Source organism: Amblyraja radiata, chromosome 2 (genome assembly GCF_010909765.2).
Source record: "Amblyraja radiata isolate CabotCenter1 chromosome 2, sAmbRad1.1.pri, whole genome shotgun sequence".
Lineage (NCBI taxonomy): Eukaryota > Metazoa > Chordata > Chondrichthyes > Rajiformes > Rajidae > Amblyraja > Amblyraja radiata.
Window position 1 is genome coordinate 59,238,554 of NC_045957.1, and position 20,842 is coordinate 59,259,395.

Sequence of the window (20,842 nt, forward strand, 5' to 3'; positions counted from 1 at the left end):
CAGCGGATGCAATAGATGAGGTTGGAGGAGGTGCAGGTGAACCTCTGTCGCACCTGAAACGACTGCTTGGTCCTTGAATGGAGTCGAGGGGGGAGGTGTGTACCTTCGATTTCCCAGCATCTGCAGTTCCTTCTTAATCAATTACACATTTAGGTGTACACATTTAGTTTAGAATATTAATTTTACATTCTCTTTATTTTAACATAGTGCAAAACTGGACACTTATGTTTAGCTACAGTGGGAAAGCAAGTCATTGACTTCTGATGGATAGAAATTTTTTTTTTTTGTATTATATACTGTCCAAAGAATTAACCGTGACCAGACCAGCCAGAGAACTGATACCCATTACTGCTTCCTCTATCTTCCCCCTCCTCCTCCTACTCTACAACTTTCTCCAAATCTACATCTTCCTCCAAATCATGGGGAACAAGACAGGATATTTGCTGGATACTGAGTTTTTCACTGCAGTCTAGAAAACAGACTGTCGATTGAGCACGCTGTTTGTTTGCTCTATCTGACAGTGTTCTGGCATAGTATGCACAGTGCAATCACGTAGAGCATTGCACAACAGTGTCAAAATCATGTGGTTAGTAAGCAGCATGATACTCAGTTGTCACCTTTCATTATCGTGGAGCGTGAAATACTAATCACTTGAAATTACTACAGTAAGAAAGCTTGATAACTACTGGCTTTACAGGGCATTGACCTTTAGGATGTGTTGTGTGTGGTAACACCACAGCAGATATGACGATATTGGGAGAGTAGACTTTTTTCATCGGTTATATTATAGTCCCGTTTGTAAATTCAACCTCTCACATTAGAAACATAGAAGATAGGTGCAGGAGGAGGCCATTCGGCCCTTCGAGCCAGCAACGCCATTCATTGTGATCATGGCTGATCGTCCCCTATCAATAACCCATGCCTGCCTTCTCCCCATATCCCTTGACTCCACTTGCCCCTAGAGTTCTATCTTACTCTCACTTAAATCCATCCAGTGACGTGGCCTCCACTGCCCTCTGTGGCAGGGAATTCCATAAATTCACAACTCTCTGGGTGAAAAACGTTTTTCTCACCTCAGTCTTAAATGACCTCCCCTTTATTCTAAGACTGTGGCCCCTGGTTCTGGACTCGCCCAACATTGGGAACATTTTTCCTGCATCTAGCTTGTCAAGTCCTTTTATAATTTTATATGTTTCTATAAGATCCCCCCTCATGCTTCTTAACTCAAGTGAATACAAGCCTAGTCTTTTCAATCTTTCCTCATATGACAGTCCCGCCATCCCAGGGATAAATCTCGTGAACCTATGCTGCTCTGCCTCAATCACAAGGATGTCCTTCCTCAACTTAGGAGACCAAAACTGTACACAATACTCCAGATGTGGTCTCACCATAGCCCTATACAACTACAGAAGAACCTCTTTACACCTATACTGAAATCCTCTTGTTATGAAGGCCAACATTCCATTAGCTTTCTTCACTGCCTGCTGTACCTGCACGCTAACTTTCAGTGACCGGTGTACAAGGACACCCAGGTCTTGCTGTACCTCCCACTTACCTAACCTAACCCCATTGAGATAATAATATGCCCCCTTGTTTTTGCCGTCAAAGTGGATAACCTCACATTTATCTATATTATCCTGCATCTGCCACGCATCTGCCCACTCACTCAACCTGTCCAGGTCACCCTGCAACCTCCTAACATCCTCTTCACAGTTCACACTGCCACACATTGTGATGCTCCTGGAGTTAATAGCATCTTGTGTGCTGGGAAAACCAGCATCATTCACAAAGTCCAAAGTATGTAGATATTTCCAGCTTGACAGCCACAGGCAAAGCCACAGCTGTGTGGTTGGAGTTCTCCTGGATTATGTAGTTCATCTTTGAGCATGTCCTCATTGAAGTTGCAAGTTGAATCAAGAGTTAAAATTGGCATGTCGTAAAGGTAATACTACGGTTGTTATGGGAGATTTCAACATGCAGGTAGACTGGGAAAATCAGGTTGGTACTGGACCCCAAGAAAGGGAGCTTTTGGAGTTCCTCCATGATGGATTCGTAGAGCAGCTTGTAATGGAGCCTACCAGGGAGAAGGCAATTCTGGATTTAATGTTGTGTAATTAACTGGATTTGATTAGGGAACTTGATGTTATGGAGCCATTAGGAGGTAGACCATAATATGGTAAGTTTTAATCTACAAATTGAGAGGGAGAAGGGTAAGTCGGAGGTGTCAGTATTACAGTTGAACAAAGGGGACTATGGAGCCATGAGGGAGGAGCTGGTCAAAGTTGACTGGAAAGATACCCTAGCAGGGATGACAGTGGAACAACAATGGCAGGTATTCTTTGGAATAATACAGAAAGTGCAGGATCAGTTCATTCCAAAGAAGAAGAAAGATTCCAAGGGAAGTAAGGGGTGACCGTGGCTGACAAGAGAAGTCGGGGACAGTATAAAAATAAAATAGAAGAAGTACAACATAGCAAACAAGAGTGGGAAGCTAGAGGATTGGGTAATGTTTAAAGAGCAACAGAAGATAACTAAAAAAGCAATACGGGGAGAAAAGATGAGGTACGAAGGTAAGCTAGTCAAGAATATAAAGGAGGATAGTAAAAGCTTCTTTAGGTATGTGAAGAGGAAGAAATTATTTAAGACCAAAGTTGAACCCTTGAAGACTGAAAAAGGTGAATTTATTGTGGGGAACAAGGAAATGGCAGATGAGTTGAACAGGTACTTTGGATCCGTCTTCACTAAGGAGGACACAAATAATTCTCCTGATGTACTAGTGGCCAGAGGATCTGGGGTGACGGAGGAACTGAAGGAAATCCACATTAGGCAGGAAATGGTGCTGGGTTGACTGATGGGACTGAATGCTGATAAATCCCCAGGGCTGATGATCTGCATCCCAGGGTACTTAAGGAAATAACTCTAGAAATGTTGGCGCATTGGTGATCATTTTCTAATGTTCTATAGATTCAGGATCAGTTCCTGTGGATTGGAAGGTATCTAATGATATCCCACTTTTTAAGAAAGGCGAGAGAGAAAACAGGGAATTATAGACCAGTTAGCATGATTTCGGTGGTGGTGAAGATGCTGGAGTCAAGTATAAAAGATGAAATAGCGGCACATTTGGATAGCAGTAACAGGATCGGTCTGAGTCAGGATGGATTTACGAAGGGGAAATCATGCTTGACTAATCTTCTGGAATTTTTTGAGGATGTAACTAGGAAAATGGACAAGGGAGAGCCAGTGGATGTAGTGTACCTGGACTTTCAGAAAGCATTTGATAAAGGTCCCACATAGGAGATTAATGGGCAAAATTAGGGCACATGGTATTGGGGTAAAGTGCTGACATGGATAGAAAATTGGTTGGCAGATAGGAAACAAAGAGTAGGGATTAACGTGTCCCTTTCAAAATGGCAGGCAGTGATTAGTGGGGTACCGCAAGGCTCGGTGCACGGACCACAGCTATTTTCAATATACATCAATGATTTCGATGAAGGGATTCAGTAACATTAGCAAATTTGCAGATGACACAAAGCTGGGTGGCAGTGTGAACTGTGAGGATGATGCTATGAGAATGCAGGGTGACTTCGACAGGTTGGATGAGTGGGCAGAAGCATGGCAGATGCAGTTTAATGTGGACAAATGTGAGGTTATCCACTTTGGTAGCAAAAAAAGGAAGTTAGATTATTATCTAAATGGTGTCAAATTGGGAAAAGGGGAAGTATAACGGGATTTGGGGGGTTCCTTGTTCATCAGTCAATTAAAGTAAGCATGCAGGTACGGCAGGCAGTGAAGAAAGCGATTGGCATGATGGCCTTCATAAAAAGAGGAGTTGAGTATAGGAGCAAAGATGTCCTTCTGCAGTTGTACATGGCCCTAGTGAGACCGCACCTGGAGTATTGTGTGCAGTTTTGGTCTCCAAATTTGAGGAAGGACTTTCTTGCTATTGAGGGAGTGCAGCGTAAATTCACAAGTTTAAATCCCGGGATGGCGGGACTGTCATATGCTGAGAGAATGGAGCGGCTGGGCTTGTATACTCTGGAGTTTAGATGAGGAAACACCTTTTCACACAGAGAGTTGTTAGTCTGTGGAATTCTCTGCCTCAGAGGGCGGTGGTGGCCGGTTGTCAGGATATTTTCAACAGAGAGCTAGATAGGGCTCTTAAAGATAGCGGAGTCAGGGGATATGGGGGCCATGATCACATTGAATGGCGGTGCTGGCTTGAAGGGCCGAATGGCCTACTCCTGCACTATTGTCTATTGTCTATTGAACTGCAGATTCCTCCTGCAATGTTGTTCTGCAGTTGTTGGAGTATTATTCTGCCTTCTTGACGCAGCGTTTCCTGTGATCCCTTTGGTGGGGAAGTCAATATCCATGATGGACCAGGCAATGTCCCACTTTCTGCAGTCTGCTTCATTCCAAACTAGGCTGCGATGCAACCAGTCTCGATGCTCCCCACTTTTAACTTGTAGAAGTGCGATAGAGTATTCAATGACGTACTGAATTTTCTCAAACTTCTCTGGAGGAACTCAGCAGATTAGGCAGCATCTGGAAGGAAATGGATAGGGTGATGTTTTAGGTCAGGACCCTTCCTCAGACTGACAGAGTAAAGGGGAGTGAGCAGGAAAAGAGAGGGAGAGGTGGGGCAAAGCCTGACTAGTGATCAGCAGACATAAGGAACCACAGATACTGGTTTACAAACAAAGACATAAAGTGCTAGAGTAACTCAGTTGGTCAGGCAGCATATCTGAACATTTCTATTTGATGTTTTGAGTAGGGGTCGGAGGTGGATACAGGTGAAGGAGTGTGCAACTTGCAAATGGGTAGAGATGTATAAGCATGGTAGATGATTTGGTCATTTAAAAAAAATATTAGTTTATTACAATTATTTTTTCATAACATCTTACATCTTGTGTGGGCGGCGCGACTCTTGTCAGCAGCAGCCTCTGCAGTCCGTCTGTCGTTTTATTGTTTTCTGTCTTGTTCTATGTAGTTTTTATTGTTTTTTTTGTCGGGGTATGTGTGTGGGCGTGGGGTGGGGTGGGGGAACTTTAAGGTCTTTCCCCTGCACGGGAGACCCGACCTTTTCTTTGTCGGGTCTCCGTTGTCGTTGGGGCTGCAACGTGAAGCGGCCTCCAACAGGAATGACCTGGGTCTCCAGTCGCGGAGCTGCGGAGCTGCGGATTTACTCACCATCACGGAGCTGGCCGAGTCCGGAGCGGGTGAAGCTGTGGTGGAGCGCTGCTGTGACCCGACACCCGGAGATTCGGAAGCTCCTACCGCAGGTCTGTGGACAGTAATACCGGGAGCCCGCGGGTCCCTGCTGGGAGACCGCTTTTCGGGGCTTCCGCAGCGGCGACTTCTCCCGCCCGAGTTGCGGGGTTGAAGATTACCTGGAGCAGGGCCTGACATCACCGCCCCGCGCGGCTTGGAATGGCCGCGGGACTTTGTGAGCGCCCGCCGGGGCTCCAACACCAAGAGCCCGCCGGGGCTCCAACACCAAGACCCGGTGCGTGGCCTTGCATCACCCGGCGTGGCTTTAATGGCTGCGGGACATTTAACATCGCCCGCCGGGGGCTTTGACTCTGTCTTTGACTCTGACATGGGGGGGAGAGGGGAGTGCAGGGGAGAGATATGTTTAAGTTTTGCCTTCCATCACAGTGAGGAGGACTCACTGTGATGGATGTTTCTGTGAATTGAATTGTGTTGGTGTGTGTCTTGGTTCTTTTTTTGTATGGCTGCAGAAACCAAATTTCGTTTGAACCTCATGTGAGGTTCAAATGACAAATAAAAGGTATTGTATTGTATTGTATTGTATTGTATCATGGGCAAGGCTATAATTGTTTTCCCAACTGTACACTTGAAGAGGTATTGGTCAGACCACTTTCTTGGATTACTGTAGCCTGTGTGGTGAAAGTGCCCCCATACCTCAGATAAATATAAAATTTCAGAATTTTATCCTGCCAATAATGAAATTGGAGGTGTGAAGAATTTGAATGAATCATTTGTGTAGATGTGAAGGTTTTATGTTGATCTGTCCATCATCTGATGTTTTGTGAAAGGAGTTCAGGCTGCAATACATTTCTTATACAAATCCATGGCATGCATAATTGAATTGGGGAAATAATAAATGTGTTATGTGCTCAGTATTATGTAGGGGTACATCATTCTAGTCCAGATTAAATATGCTTGATATATTAAGAAAATTAATAAAATTAAATTAATCCAAATGTAAAGAAATACATGGTGATTGTCTGACAACCTGTTTCTCTGTGCAAGCCTTAAAAAAGCCTCCTATCCCATTTTCACCCTTGACTGTGCTTCGTGGACTTTCACAATTAGATTACTTCATCATTAGTGATACTTTTAAATAAGATTTGTGATACTTTAAGCTCCTTATTGTGGTCTCCTCTATCCAATATGTTTTATACAAATTCTGCTTGATCCTTTGAAGGATGTTTTAATCAACACCCAGGTACTTTTGGTTTAATGTTTAGATTTAGTTTAAAAGTTATCATCTTGCTCTGAAAATTTCCTTGTGCAATGTCAGTTTCCATTTTTTTTTTGTTGCTGTCAACTGTGAGCTGAGTTATGGCCGAGTGAGGAAAAAAAAACGATTTCCTGGTTATTTAGCTGAATAATTTTTATTATTATGTGTAATATTCCAGCGTGTTTTTGCTCACTTTGTTGTAAATTAGCACCTAGGACAGACGAGGGTCATGCTGTTGTTCGGTTACAGCTAAGTTTCATAACCAGCTAGTTATGCTTAAATATACTTAATGCCCCCCAGAGAGGATGTGTATAAACTCTCACCTCCATGTAAAGACAAGTATAATGATATGCCCTTTTCCCCAAGGAAACTTCACAATTTAAATAAAAATATTTTTTTGAGCATTTGAATAACCCAACAGCAACAAAGTATCTGCCAAGAAAATACTTAATTTTGACAGTACAAGGGGAAGGTGAAAGTGTGTTTACAGATGTCATGGTGTTCAGTCACAAATTTAACAGCTTTTCCCCGTTATCACTTTTAAGATTAAACTATGCCGAGCAAACAATTTATTTTACTCTCAGATTCTATTTATTCTTGATGCCTTGCCATCACTAATGAGACTCAGCATTCATTGTTCTTTTCTAATTGCTCTTGAGAAGATGGTGACCAACCATCTTGTGCAACTGATGGTGTGATATTTATATCAACGTGGCTGATCCAATTAATTTTCAGCCCAATGGTGATTATCTCTTACTGCTCCTCCTGAAAATAAATTACAATGGCATTCCTATTTAATATCAAGGATAGTTTTATATTTTGTCTTGATGGAGGTGGTCATTACCTGCAAATGTTTGCCTGGGCTGTTGCAAACATCACTTCTGAATTTATAATAGAGGGAGGTCACTGATCAAGGCTTAAGGGCCTGTCCCACTTGGCCATCATTCACGCGCCATTTACGTGACCTGCTAGCGTGTGGGTAGCGGGACGGGCGCATGGAGTGGTGTGGAGGAGTGTGGAGTGGCGGGGAGGAGTGTGGACTTCGTCTTGCACCAAATCGTCACGCGCCACCTGCCTGTCGCGTAACTGACGGCCAAAGTGGGACAGGCCCAAGACCCTGGGACGCGGCGCAACATCTCACCTCCAACAGCAGCAGAAGCAGGCAAATGATCGCCAAGCTCGGCCTGGGGCTCACGGCCATTGCGGATCCAGATCCGCCCCCACTCCTACTGCCAGAGCGCGGCCAAGACGATTGGAGATAGACACAAAATGGTGGAGTAATTCAACGGGACCGGCAGCATTTCTGGAAAGAAGCAATGGGTGACGTTTCAGGTCGAGACCCATCTTCAGACTGAAGAAGAGTCTCGACCCGAAACATTATCCATTCTTTCTCTCCAGAGATGCTGCCGGTCCCGTTGAGTTACTCATGCATTTTGTGTCCATCTTCAAATGACGTCACGTGCTTCAGACGGCTGTGCGGACGTATGATGACGCGCGCGACCATCGTGCGTCAGTCACTACCGGCCTGCCGCGTAAATGACGGCCCAAGTGGGACAGGCCCTTGACTTGTTGCTATACCCTGCAGGACATTTAACCAAGAGCTGGGAAGTGGGGTTATCCTTTTCCAGTTGTTTGCTGGCATGGATATGATGGGCCGGATGGCTTCCTTTCAAGCTGCAAATTATAATGATTTTAAAACAGAGTATTGTTGGACCCATGACACTGCAAAATAATTCCTGCACTGATACCTCAGAGTTGAAGTTAATAGCCTTCAGTAACCACATGTCACTCCCTTTGTGGCAGGACTGACTCCAGCAAACTGAGCTTATCCTGATTCTCACCATTTTCATTGGGGGTTGCTTTTAAGCCCCACTTGCCAGCATGACACAACATAATATTGCTGGGAGACTTTATTGTATTACTTGAATGCTGGAGTGGAAACAATACACATTTCAGGTGTTTTTTCTCTCAGTCAATTTTCTTTATCATGCAGGTAGTTTCCGATGGACTATTGTTTTAAAATTGAGTGTAAAAAGCTGGTACAGGCAATTCACAATAAAGGGGGTTTGATACATCTTTAAATTAATAGAATCATTAGCCATTTCTTACTAAATATTGTTACCAGTCATTTGCACTAAAAACACATGTAGTTGTGGCTGAGCTTTGTAATTCATTTCTAAAATTAGATTGGTTTTGTTGAAGACAATGGAGCAAATATTAATTTCTACCTGTATTCAGTGCCATCAATTGGGTATAAATTTAAATACCAAAGATTTGCAATAAATAACAATATTTATTTTGTGATAATGTATAGTTTGATAATTAATTTTAAATATTTGTTTATTCTCTTTAGACTGGAATGGCTTTAACCTATGATCCCACTGCTGCAATGCAGAATGGGTGAGTATTTCTTTGGGATTGTGCTTGCTTGAGTTTAAATTATTGGCATGTTCGAAGGACTTCAAATTTAGGCTCTTCTCTCAGTGCAGATCCTTGTGTTACACAGAGATATACAGTGCAATTAAAGCATTTACAATGCAGACAGCAGCATCCATTTAGATCAACAACATTTACAAACATCAGCAAATAATGCAGTTGTATGAATATTGCTGCCTCTTATTAAGTCTAGGCTCCTTCTCAAACAAAGAAAGACCCCAATTCCAAAAACATAACTCTCATATTTATGTTTTAGTTTAATATACACTTTACATCTCGACATTTTACAAATACTTCACATTTTGAAGTGATTTCATATATTGGCACATCCCATTCTGAAACAAATAGCCCTTACAAGTGGTTGAATACAAAATGATCTATTCATACATTTTGTTGGTAGAATGATATATTTAAGTTTTGATTCATATTAAGTACAGTAAACCCTTGTTTTAACAGATCTCTTTTTTGCTGATTTTGGATATAGTAGACAGACCTGCCGACCACCCCCGGCTCTCACCATCTCCCCAGCCGTTTCGAGCACGGCAATCCAGTGACACAGCTGTTGTTGTGGTTCATGTTGTAGCCCTAGGGACAGCGCTTTCTTTGGGCCACAACCACTGACAGGAGATGCTCACTCACCCTGGGGCTATCTCCCCTCTCACCTGCTGCTGCTTCTTGCTGTCAGCGGTAGCTTTGCCAACTTCCCCCTCGACTGGCACCGCCTCCTTCTCCACCCATCATTCTGTCCACTCGATCTCTTTTCGGTTATAACAGACAATTTGCAATAACGAACACCATTCCCCTTCCCCTATGGTCCGCTATATTGGTGGTTTACTGTACGGTCTGAGGAATTCTCTGGGCGGTGGAGGCAGGTTCTCTGGATGCTGTCAAAAGAGAGCTCAATAGGGCTCTTAAAAATAGCGGAGTCAGGGGATGTGGGGAGAAGGCAGGAATGGGGTACTGATTGGGGATGATCACATTGAATGGCGGTGTTGGCTAGAAGGGCCAAATGGCCTACTCCTGCACCTATTGTCTATTGTCTATTGTGATTTCAGAACAATGCATTATTCATCCTACATCTGGTTTAGGAATTGAAATTATACATTTTAACTGTGGAGCTGCAGTGATATTTCCTATCTGTTTTCTTGTGTTTGTTCGCAACTCCAGAATGTTTTCAGTGATATCAAAATTAATAGAATGAATGTATATGCACAAAGTATTGATACAAAGATTGATCTGCAAATGCTTATTTCCTGCTTCGGGAATGGAGGGCACACATGAAAAATCCATTTTAATCCTTACATGGGTCTCAAATTTTGGCTAGAAATGTTGTTTATGTGATTATTAACATCCTACCTAGCATTAAAATCAATGATTTGATGGTCAGTTAGAGAGAGGTTCAAAGATGTGGGCCTGGAGTCACCTGTGGGCTAGATTTCTGTTCCTCAGGAACCAGTCGGTGGGATTTTACTATAATTGGTTATTTGATGATCATTATTATTTCTGCTCGTTTTTTGCCTCTGTGTGTTTATTAATTAACTAAATTTAAATTCCTCAAATGGTGGGATTTGAACTCATGTCTCCTGACCAGCGGACTATTAATTTTGGAACTGATGTGTTTGATTATATTGCCAACTAAAATCTATAAAAGCGCAATTGCACACATAACACCACTAAGGGGCATGGATAAAGTGAATGCTCAGTCTTTTTCCCTGAGTAAAAGATTTTAAAACTAGAGGGCATAGATTTAAGGTCAGAGGGGAGAGATTTAAGAGGGACCTCAGGGGCAACCTTCTCACTCAGCTTATGCTCTGTGTCTGGAGTGAACTGCCGGAGGAAGCTATAGAATCGGATACAATTATGGATTTTTTGTAGACAAAAAGGTGAATATCGTTCCTTGCTGTTGATGTCCATCGTGGATCATCAACTTATAAGCTGACAACCTAATTTAATTATTATATTTTATTCATTAAACCTTTATAACCTTTTTGTAATATTAAAAATTTATAAATCTAATCAAACTTTATCATGATGCCGTACATCCTACTGCCCGTACCGTCACAAATAAAGCATTGAAATTATGAATTTCAAAAACATTTGGATGGATATAGGGATGGGAGGGGTTTAGAGGTATATGGGCAAAAGGTAGGCAAATGGGACAAACCCAGAAAGCCAGCTTGGTCGACATGGACAGGATGGGCTAAAGGGCCAGCTATATAACTCCATAACTCTATGACCAATGTGTATATTGTAACATGATCTATTAACATACATTGGAAAGAACACATGTTGGCAATAACCAGACAATTAACTTTCATATCTGAATGACATTTTTAGATATGAGAAGCCAGAATTGCCCAACCTTTGATGTGTGTAACTTATAAATGTGTTTGTTCTAAATCAGACTATTCAGAAACTCAGCAGATTGTACGTCAAAAGGAAAATGTTGGCTTCAGTTCAGTTCTGGCCTGGAATTTATTTTCTAAAACTAATATTCTGTTTGCTTCCCACAGTTTTTATTCCTCACCATACAGTATTGCAACAAATCGTATGATTGCACAGACATCTATCACACCTTTCATTGCTGCTTCTCCTGTATCAACATATCAGGTAGGAAGAACCTTTTGCCAATATTTTGTTAGACATTAACCATTTTTAAGTTGCATCATTTTTTGATTTCCAGAAGTTTTTTAATGCATGCAAATGAGCCAAAATCTCCGCAGATCGTTTTAACTACTTGAAATGAGGACTGCAAGGAGAAATTTGATTATGTGGTTGAGATTTAAGATGTTCCCTTTTCAAGCTGCATGTCATCTTGCCATCCATAAACTTCAGAACAATCCTAGTATGTCAGTTTTATTCAGCTCTTGGAAACATTGCAAGTTATTTTTGTTATAACTTACTCAATATAGCTCTCCTTGTCTGCACCTGGATACCTGCCCTAGTTGCCATTGTGAAGTGTAGGTTCAATAACAATTTCTCCCCACATTCTCCTCAATAACATTATTGTTCATGTTTTTTACAGTTTCCACAATGCAAAACTCATTCTTTGATAACTCAGTAGCGATTTGAAAATGAGAGTAGCTCTGCTTTCTTTTCTAAATTGTATATTTGTAGAAACACCCAGTACAATATTGACAAGTAAGGGTTTCGGCAGGCAGGAGAATGGGGTAGAGAGGGAAGGATAGATCAGCCATAACTGATTGACGGAGTAGACTTGATGGGTCGCAAGGCCTAATTCTGCTCCTATAAATTGTGAACAATATAAAAGACTGGAAGCATATTCAAGCTGGGGCAAATTTAGAGAATTTAATATTTTTGTGTGTAGAAGTTCCAGCTCCTTCTAATTGCATTCATCATCAACCATTTTTGAGTTATGTGCTAGAATGCAGAGCTTACAAATCTTTTAAGTGAAATTCCACCCTCACTTACTTCCAAGCTGTTGGTGGTAGGGATCATTGAAACATTGGTTACCCAGACTTTGATATGAGTGATCATAAGTAGGTTCATCCCTGACGCAACTGAATGTTTGACAGCATCAGTAAACACAATAAGTGGAACAATAGGAGGAAGATGCATTAGTTTTACACATACAAGTAAATTTTCTTGATGTCATGAGAAAGAACGTAGATTCTACTTTTGAGAAAAATACCTTAATAAGTTGCTTATTTTGATAGTTCACCCAGAAACATACTAAAATCGGAAATGAATAAAACTCAGTTCATTTACAGTGCCCAATTTATTTCAGGAATTAGGTCAATATGCTGAGATACATCAGAATGCGGGCCTGGCTTTCTTCTGCTAATGTGTCCATTGTAACACATAGTGGGATACAGCAATTTACGGGCCTGTCCCACTTGGCCGTCATTTGCGCGCAATTTACGCGACCTGGTAGCGTGTGGGTAGCGTATGGATAGAGCGGGACGGGCGCATGGAGTGGCGTGGGGAGTGTGGAGTTGCGCGCAGTATCGCGCTAGTATTTTGTGCTGCACTACATCTTTGTGCGCCACCGGCCTGTCGCGTAAATGACAGACAAGTGGGACTGGGTGACGTTTCGGGTCGAATGCGTGAAGTTTCGGATCGAGACCCTTCTTCAGACTGAAACACCATCCATTTCTTCTCTCCAGAAATGCTGCCGGTCCCGCTGAGTTACTCCTGCATTTTGTGTCTATCTTCAATTTAAACCAGCATCTGCAGTTCCTTCCCACAGATTAATTTGGTCTGCTTGCTACTTTTCATTCACTTTTTTTGAATAGGGTCATTACATCTGCAGATTTTTTCCAATTGCTAGCACCACTCAAGAAACTGGAACATTTTAGAAAATCACCATAAATATCCAAAACTGGGTAAATATCATAAACTGGGTATTCAAATGACGTCACCCACTCCAGACGGCTGTGCGGACGCATGATGATGCGCGCGACAGTCACTACCGGCCTGTCGCATAAATGACGGCCAAGTGGGACAGGCCCTTTACTTACAATTCACAGACTGCATTGATAGGAGCTCAACCTTACTGGATGCTGAAATTTCAACGTAATAATTGGTTAAAGACAACAATAAAAGATACATCCTGCAATATCGGAGAAGGTATTTCAATCTCTCACATAACTTCAAAGTCCTGATGTGAGAACCATGGACTCAGAATGATTACAGCATTGTTCCAACATTTTCTGGGTTTGCACCAATCCTCTGCAAAAATTGGATTGTGATATTGGTTAAACACATATTCACTCCTCGGTGTTTAGTTTTATCATTGTGCAGTACATGTATCCTCAATATCATTATGCAAATTATTTTTTTTTGTATAATTATTTGAAAGCGTAATGGAACATGCAAGTCAGCACAGATAATTAACTTAGACACATCATTCAATTTTGCACAATAAGGACAATTATAATAACGATGAAAGTGGACAAAGATGAACTTGTAGGAAGGATGCCTCAACAATGGAAAGATGAGGCCAATGAATCACGTTTTAAACCGTAAATTATTGTAAGGGATTTAATTGTAAGAATTCTTCATTTCACCTTATCAAATCAAAACAGGAGAGCAAGAGTATCAGATGAATAACAATTATTTGTACACTAACTGCTGTTGGTTTTTGAAATTGGATATTTTGACTTAGCCAAAATTAAAAAGTAAACTTTAATTGGTTTCTCCCCCCATTAATCGATAAGATTTGATATTCATAGGCTCCTAATTAAATATATTAAATAAGAGGAGATCCTGCAGGAGAATAGGAAATTACCTAGATAAGCTCATAATGGAGAAGTCAATGTGTAAATTAACATAATACAATTGGAGACACAAAGCACTGTGGATGCTGGTTTACAAAAACAACTAAGTGCTCCACGTGACCGCATGAGTTTCCTCCGGGGATTTCAATTTTCTCCCACATCCCAAAGACGTGCAGGTTTAGGTTAATTGGCCTCTGTAAAATTGCCCCTAATATGTTCGGAGTGGATGAGTAAGTAGGATAACACAGAACTAGTGTGAATCAGCATGGACTTGGTGGGCAAAGGGCTTGTTTCCTTGCTGTATCTCTAAACTAAACTCCAAACTCAGTGCGTCAGGCATAATCTCTGGAGAACCTGGATAGGTGACGTTTTAGGTCAGGACCCTTCTTCAGGTTGATTGTTGTAGGGGGTAGCAGGTGGAAGAGAAGTGGGGACAGGAGAAAGTCTGGTAAGTGATAGGTAGACAGGTGAGGCAGCGGTTTGATTGATAGATGGGTAGACAAAGATCAGAGAGAGGAAGAAGCCAAAAGGCAATGAGATACGGGGAGAAGAGGGGCAAAATGTCATGCCTGAGGAAGGGATATAGGTGGAAGGGGACAGGGGGAGGGGAAAAGGTAATTGTTGGTTTGTTAATATTGGATAATTCAATATTCATTCCATTGGATTGCAAACTACTCAAGCGGAATATGAAGTGTTGTTCCTCCAGATTGTGCATGGTCTTATTCTGGCAATGGAGGAGGTGCAGGACAGAAAGGTCGGTATGGGAAGGGGAGTTAAAATAGTTAGCAACCGGTAGATCAAGTAGGCCTTGGTAGACCGAGCACAAGTGTTCAGCGAAACAGTTGGTAGTCTTCACTTGGTCATCGATGTACAAGAGGCCACATCAAATGCAGTAAATAAGTTTGGAGGATACATGTGCATGTAAACCTCTGTCTCACCTGGAAGGGCTGTAGGTGTCCTTGAATGGATGTGAGGAAACATCTCCTGCGGTTGCAGGGGGAAGTACCTGGGTAACACAATTGTATCTGTTCATATAGCTAATGAGACCAATTTACAGATTCCTGTTGGCTCACAAGAGTAATGAGCAATAAAGAGGGAGCATGCAAAATATTTCAGCAGGTCAGGCAGTGTCTGCTGAGGGAGAAACACTTATATTTTCAGGTTTATGATCTTTCCGAAGAAACATCAAAGCTTCTGGTGGAAAGTATGCTTTTAACAAGATGTTTTGTTAAGGTTTTTGCTTATGGGTAAAACTCTAAATTAGAAAGCATCTTAATATAACCACCACCCTTCGGGGCACGAATTCAACAGATTCATTAACCCTGAGAAAAACGTTCTACTTATCTCAGTTTTAAAATGCTGAACTCTTATTTCAAAACTGCAGCATTTGCAGGCTAATTGATTGGTTCAAAAACACAAAAGATTCAATGAAACTAATACCTTAATTGTGTCTTAGTGATTCCAGAGATTATGCCCCTATATTTCTATCTGCATGTCGATTCCACTGTAGAGATTATTCTTCAGCCACTCAAAAATTGTAATTTACCAGAATGAATTTTATCTCATACAACACCTGCAATTTAGTTTAAACTAATTTCCCACATTTGCCTTTTCTACCACATTTATTAATATATAAGATAACTTCACAGACACATTTTGAAGCTGATCATTTCAATATTACAATACAATTCAGAAATCTACTTTTATAAATCTTCTTCCTTGCATGCTGTCATGTCTCCTGCAAACCTATAATGTCCTTGTGTGTCCATGATCTGAATAACACCAAGTCAAAATGAACAATGCTTTCCTCGCATTGAATTACATTCTTAAATGTTGACCCCAGCATTGTCTACGTTTGAGCCATTATTTTAATTTCTATTTCTTCAGAGCCTTGAAAAATCATATCCCCTCTTTGTTGCACTGATATGTTGGCAACGTCAGGTGTTAACCTGTTTTATATGGTTCAAATTAAACATCTGATATAACCATCCATTTTAAGTGATTAAAATAGGTTAACACCTGAGGTCAGACTGATTGTTTTAAGTTATGTTTGTTCATCTTCAATGTACATTTTCTTATTGGTTCACCCTTGTGTCTTGGACCCAGATGTATGCAAAGAACTTCTCTTCAGGAGTGAAATGAACTTAGCTTCCCTATCTGTTTCTTGATGCAGGAAGGAATGTAGAGATTCTGACCATTTGATACTGCTGAATTCAAATAGTTCCTATTTAGCATTTAGATTGGAAACGTAGTTAATATAGGTTAGCTGTGACCGTAAAGGATAATAAAAACAGCTTTCGGATTGCTGTCCTGGAGGAACCATTTCCCACAATCGTACTGCCCTTTTGGAGGATTGTTGCGATTTCTCTTGATGCTAATCTGCAATATAAAGAAAGCACGTCATGTAGTTAACCTGTTAATAAGAAAATTATCCCAATTTATATGTACATTTCCAAAATTCTCCAACTTTTCAAACTCTAGATTTTTGAGCTGCTGAATAAGCTTGGACAATCCTGTATGCTAATCTAATGAATATTACTTTTTATGCACTTTTTCTTGCAGTAGTTTCATTCCAACATCTTTTGCTAATTCGGTATATTTCCCACACAGGTCCAGAGTACATCGTGGATGCCTCATCAACCATATGTTATGCAACCTGCAGTAAGTTATGCTAAATCTTCTATAACTTTGCTATATTCTTTGAATTATACCAAAAGGCCTTCAAATATTATGCATGGTTCCCATAGCCACTGAATGCCTAGGAAGGGCCTATGTCATAAGTTGCATATCATGAATTTAGAAGTTGTTACCTGGTATTTTTATATCTGTCATTCTGTTTTTCAATGACCCATCCATCTTCCACCAACATTAGCAGGGATGAAGATTAACATCAATTGTGAAAGCAAGTGATTGAATTAAGGGGAACTATGCAATGTTCTTCAATTTTGCACATCCTTTTTTATTTGCTGGCCTTTGCTGATTGTAGTTTGTGAAAACCTTATTTTGAAATGTCACGATAGATTGAGTAATTTATATGAATTCAGAACTAGTATTGAAATGGATATTTAACAGCCCTGATGTGGAGAGTCAGAAATGACAGTATTATTACCAGCCAGAGTGGTTGTATAATTCAGAGTCACAATTCGAGTCAAAGTGTTTCATGTCATATGTCACAAAAATGGACAATGAAACTCTTCCTTGCAGCAAAACAGCAGATATGTAAACATACAGTGCCCTCCATAATGTTTGAGACAAAGACCCATCATTTATTTATTTGCCTCTGTACTCCACAATTTGAGGTTTGTAATATAACAAATCACATGTGGCTAAAGTGCACATTGTCAGATTTTAATAAAGGCCATTTTTATACATTTTGGTTTCACCATGTAGAAATTACAGCAGTGTTTATACATAGTCCCCCCATTTCAGGGCACCATAATGTTTGGGACATATGGCTTCACAGGCATTTGTAATTGCTCAGGTGTGTTTAATTGCCTCCTTAATGCAGGTATAAGAGAGCTTTCAGCACCTCATCTTTCCTCCAGTCTTTCCATCACCTTTGGAAACGTGTAGTGCTGTTTATCAACATGAGGTCCAAAGTTGTGCCAATGAAAGTCAAATAAGCCATTATGAGACTGAGAAACACGAATAAAACTGTTAGAGACATCAGCCAAACATTAGGCTTCCCAAAATCAACTGTTTGGAACATCATTAAGAAGAAAGGGAGCACTGGTGAGCTTACTAATCACAAAGGGGCTGGCAAGCCAAGGAAGACCTCCACAGCTGATGACAGAAGAATTCTCTCTATAATAAAGAAAAATCACCAAACACCTGTCCAACAGATCAGAAACACTCTTCAGGTGTGGATTTGTCAATGACCACTGTCCACAGAAGACTTCCTGAACAGAAATACAGAGGCTAAACTGCGAGATGCAAACCACTGGTTAGCCGCAAAAATAGGATGGCCAGGTTACAGTTTGCCAACAAGTACTTACAAGAGCAACCACAGTTCTGGAAAAAGGTCTTGTGGACAGATGAGATGAAGATTAACATATCAAAATGATGGCAAGAGCAAAGTATGGAGGAGAGAAGGAACTGCCCAAGATCCAAAGCATACCACCTCATCTGTGAAACACGGTGGTGGAGGTGTTATGGCCTGGGCATGTATGGCTGCTGAAGGTACTGGCTCACTTATCTTCATTGATGATACAAATGTTGATGGTAGTAGCATAATACCATCTTCCGGTAGGCGGCGCGACTCTCGTCAGCTGCGGCCTCTGCAGTCCGTCTGCGTTTTTATTATTTTATGTCTATGTTTTTATGTAGTTTTTGTTATTTTTGTTGGGGTATGTGTGTGGGGGGGTGGGGGTGGTGTGGGGGGGTTGGGGGTAACTTTTAAATCTCTCCCTGCACGGGAGACCCGACCTTTTCTTTGTCGGGTCTCCGTTGTCGTTGGGGCTGCAATGAGGAGCGGCCTCCAACAGGAAGACCGGGGACTGTGGTGCCGACTACTCACCTCACCGTCGCGGAGCTGGCCGAGTCCAGAGCGGGTGGAGCTGTGGTGGACGCTGCTGCGACCCGACCCCCGGAGATTCGGAGGCTGCAACTGCGGGTTTGGCGGACGGTAACACCGGGAGCCCGCGGGTCCCTGGAGGGAGACCGCTTTTCGGGGCTTCCGCAGCGGCGACTTCTCCCGCCCGAGTTGCGGGGTTGAAGAGCTCCTGGAGCGGGGCCTACATCACCGCCCCGCGCGGCTTGGAATGGCTCTAACACCAAGAACCCGGTGTGCGACCTTGCATCACCCGGCGTGGCGTTAATGGCCACGGGACAATCGCCATCGCCTGCCGGGGGCTTTGACTTTGACTCTGACATCGGGGGGGAGAGTGCAGTGGAGAGAGAAGTTTTTTTGGCCTTCCATCACAGCAATGTGATGGATGTTTATGTAAATTATGTTGTGTCTTGGGTCTATTTGTTTGTAATGTATGGCTGCAGAAACGGCATTTCGTTTGGACCTCAAGGGGTCCAAATGACAATAAATTGAATTGTATTGTATAATGAATTCTGAAGTGTATAGACACATCCTATCTGCTCAAGTTCAACCAAATACCTCAAAGCCCATTCATTCTACAGCAAGACAATGATCCCAAACATACTGCTAAAGCAACAAAGGAGTTTTTCAGCTAAAGAATGGTCAATTCTTGAGTGGCCAAGTCAATCACCCGATCTGAATCCAATTGAGCATACCTTTTATATGCTGAAGAGAAAACTGAAGAGGGCTAGCCCCCAAAACAAGCATAAGCTAAATATGGCTGCAATACAGGCCGGCATAGCATCACCAGAGAAGACACCCAACAACTGGTGATGTCCATGAATCGCAGACTTCAAGCAGTCATTGCATGCAAAGGATATGCAACAAAATACTAAACATGACTATTTTCATTTACATGACATTGCTCTGTCCCAAACATTATGGTGCCCTGAAATGGGGGGACTATGTATAAACACTGTTGTAATTTCTACATGGTGAAACCAAAATGTATGAAAAATGGCTTTTATTAAAATCTGACAATGTGCACTTTAACCACATGTGATTTTTTTTCTATTAAATATCTCAAATTGTGGAGTACAGAGGCAAATAAATAAATGATGGATCTTTGTCCCAAAAATTATGGAGGGCACTGGAGTACTCTGGAAACACCATAATAAACAACAACAAAAAGTTCAGTGTATATGTATATAAATCAAATTATATTAGTGCAGAGACAAAAAATATTACCCCCAAGTCTATGTAGTTTGGAGCTCATTTTGGAAGTTGTAGTTCTTGGTAGCCTGATGGTTGTAGGGAAGAAGCTGCTCCTGAACCTGGACATTAACAGTTTTCAGGTTCCTATTATACCTTAGTGAAATGAGAGCATGGCCATGGTGGTGTGCATCTCTAATGATGCTGGCTGCCTTTTTGAGGCAGTGAATCCTGTAGACCCCATGATGGACTGGGCGTGATCATCAATTTTTGCAATCTCCTGGTCGTTCGAGTTGGCTGTGATGCAATCAGGCAATATGCTCTCTACTGTACACCTGTAGAAGTTTGAGAGAGTATCCGTTGACATACTGAATCTCCTCAATTTTCGAAGAAAGTAGAGGAATTGATAGGATTTTTATATGAGTGCATTAATGTGCTGGGTCCAGGACAGATGTTCAGAGATATATGCACCCAGGGAATCAGGTTTGTGGATCCTTCACCATCCTCTTTCATAGTCCACAATCAGTTCCTTGGTTTTATTGATGTTGAAAGCAACATTGTTGTTCTGGAACCATTTGGTCAGTCAATCGATCTCCTTCCTATTCTCTGGCTCATTGTCATCTATAATTTGTCCATCAACGGTGGTGTCATTGGTGAATTTAAAGATGGAGTTGGAATTGTGTCTGGCTGCACAGTCATGAGTATGGAGTAAGTAGCACAGGGGGCTGAGCGCACAACCTTGAGGTGCTCCTGTGCTGATGGATATCAAGGAGGAAGTGTTACTGCCAATTCTTTCTTTCAATTCACTTTCACACACTTTGTTAATTAAGGTTTGAAAAGGTAAAATACTGAATCTAATGGAACTGCTTAATAACAATAACAGGATATGGTGCCTGCTCTTGCATAACAGTGTTTTTTTATGCTGTTGGTATCTTCCAA

At 41.6% G+C, this 20,842-nt stretch overlaps 1 protein-coding gene across 7 annotated transcripts in view; it reads left to right on the forward strand.

The window, feature by feature from the left end:
• rbms3 (RNA binding motif single stranded interacting protein 3) overlaps positions 1 to 20,842 on the forward strand; it is a 1,345,529-nt gene that overhangs the window by 1,231,847 nt on the left and 92,840 nt on the right. For all 7 annotated transcript variants that reach the window (XM_033047243.1, XM_033047268.1, XM_033047258.1 and 4 more), the window contains 3 exons: positions 8,841 to 8,887; positions 11,437 to 11,533; positions 16,774 to 16,824. In XM_033047243.1, the coding sequence (XP_032903134.1) occupies positions 8,841 to 8,887; positions 11,437 to 11,533; positions 16,774 to 16,824 (195 nt within the window). The remainder of the gene's footprint in view (positions 1 to 8,840; positions 8,888 to 11,436; positions 11,534 to 16,773; positions 16,825 to 20,842) is intronic.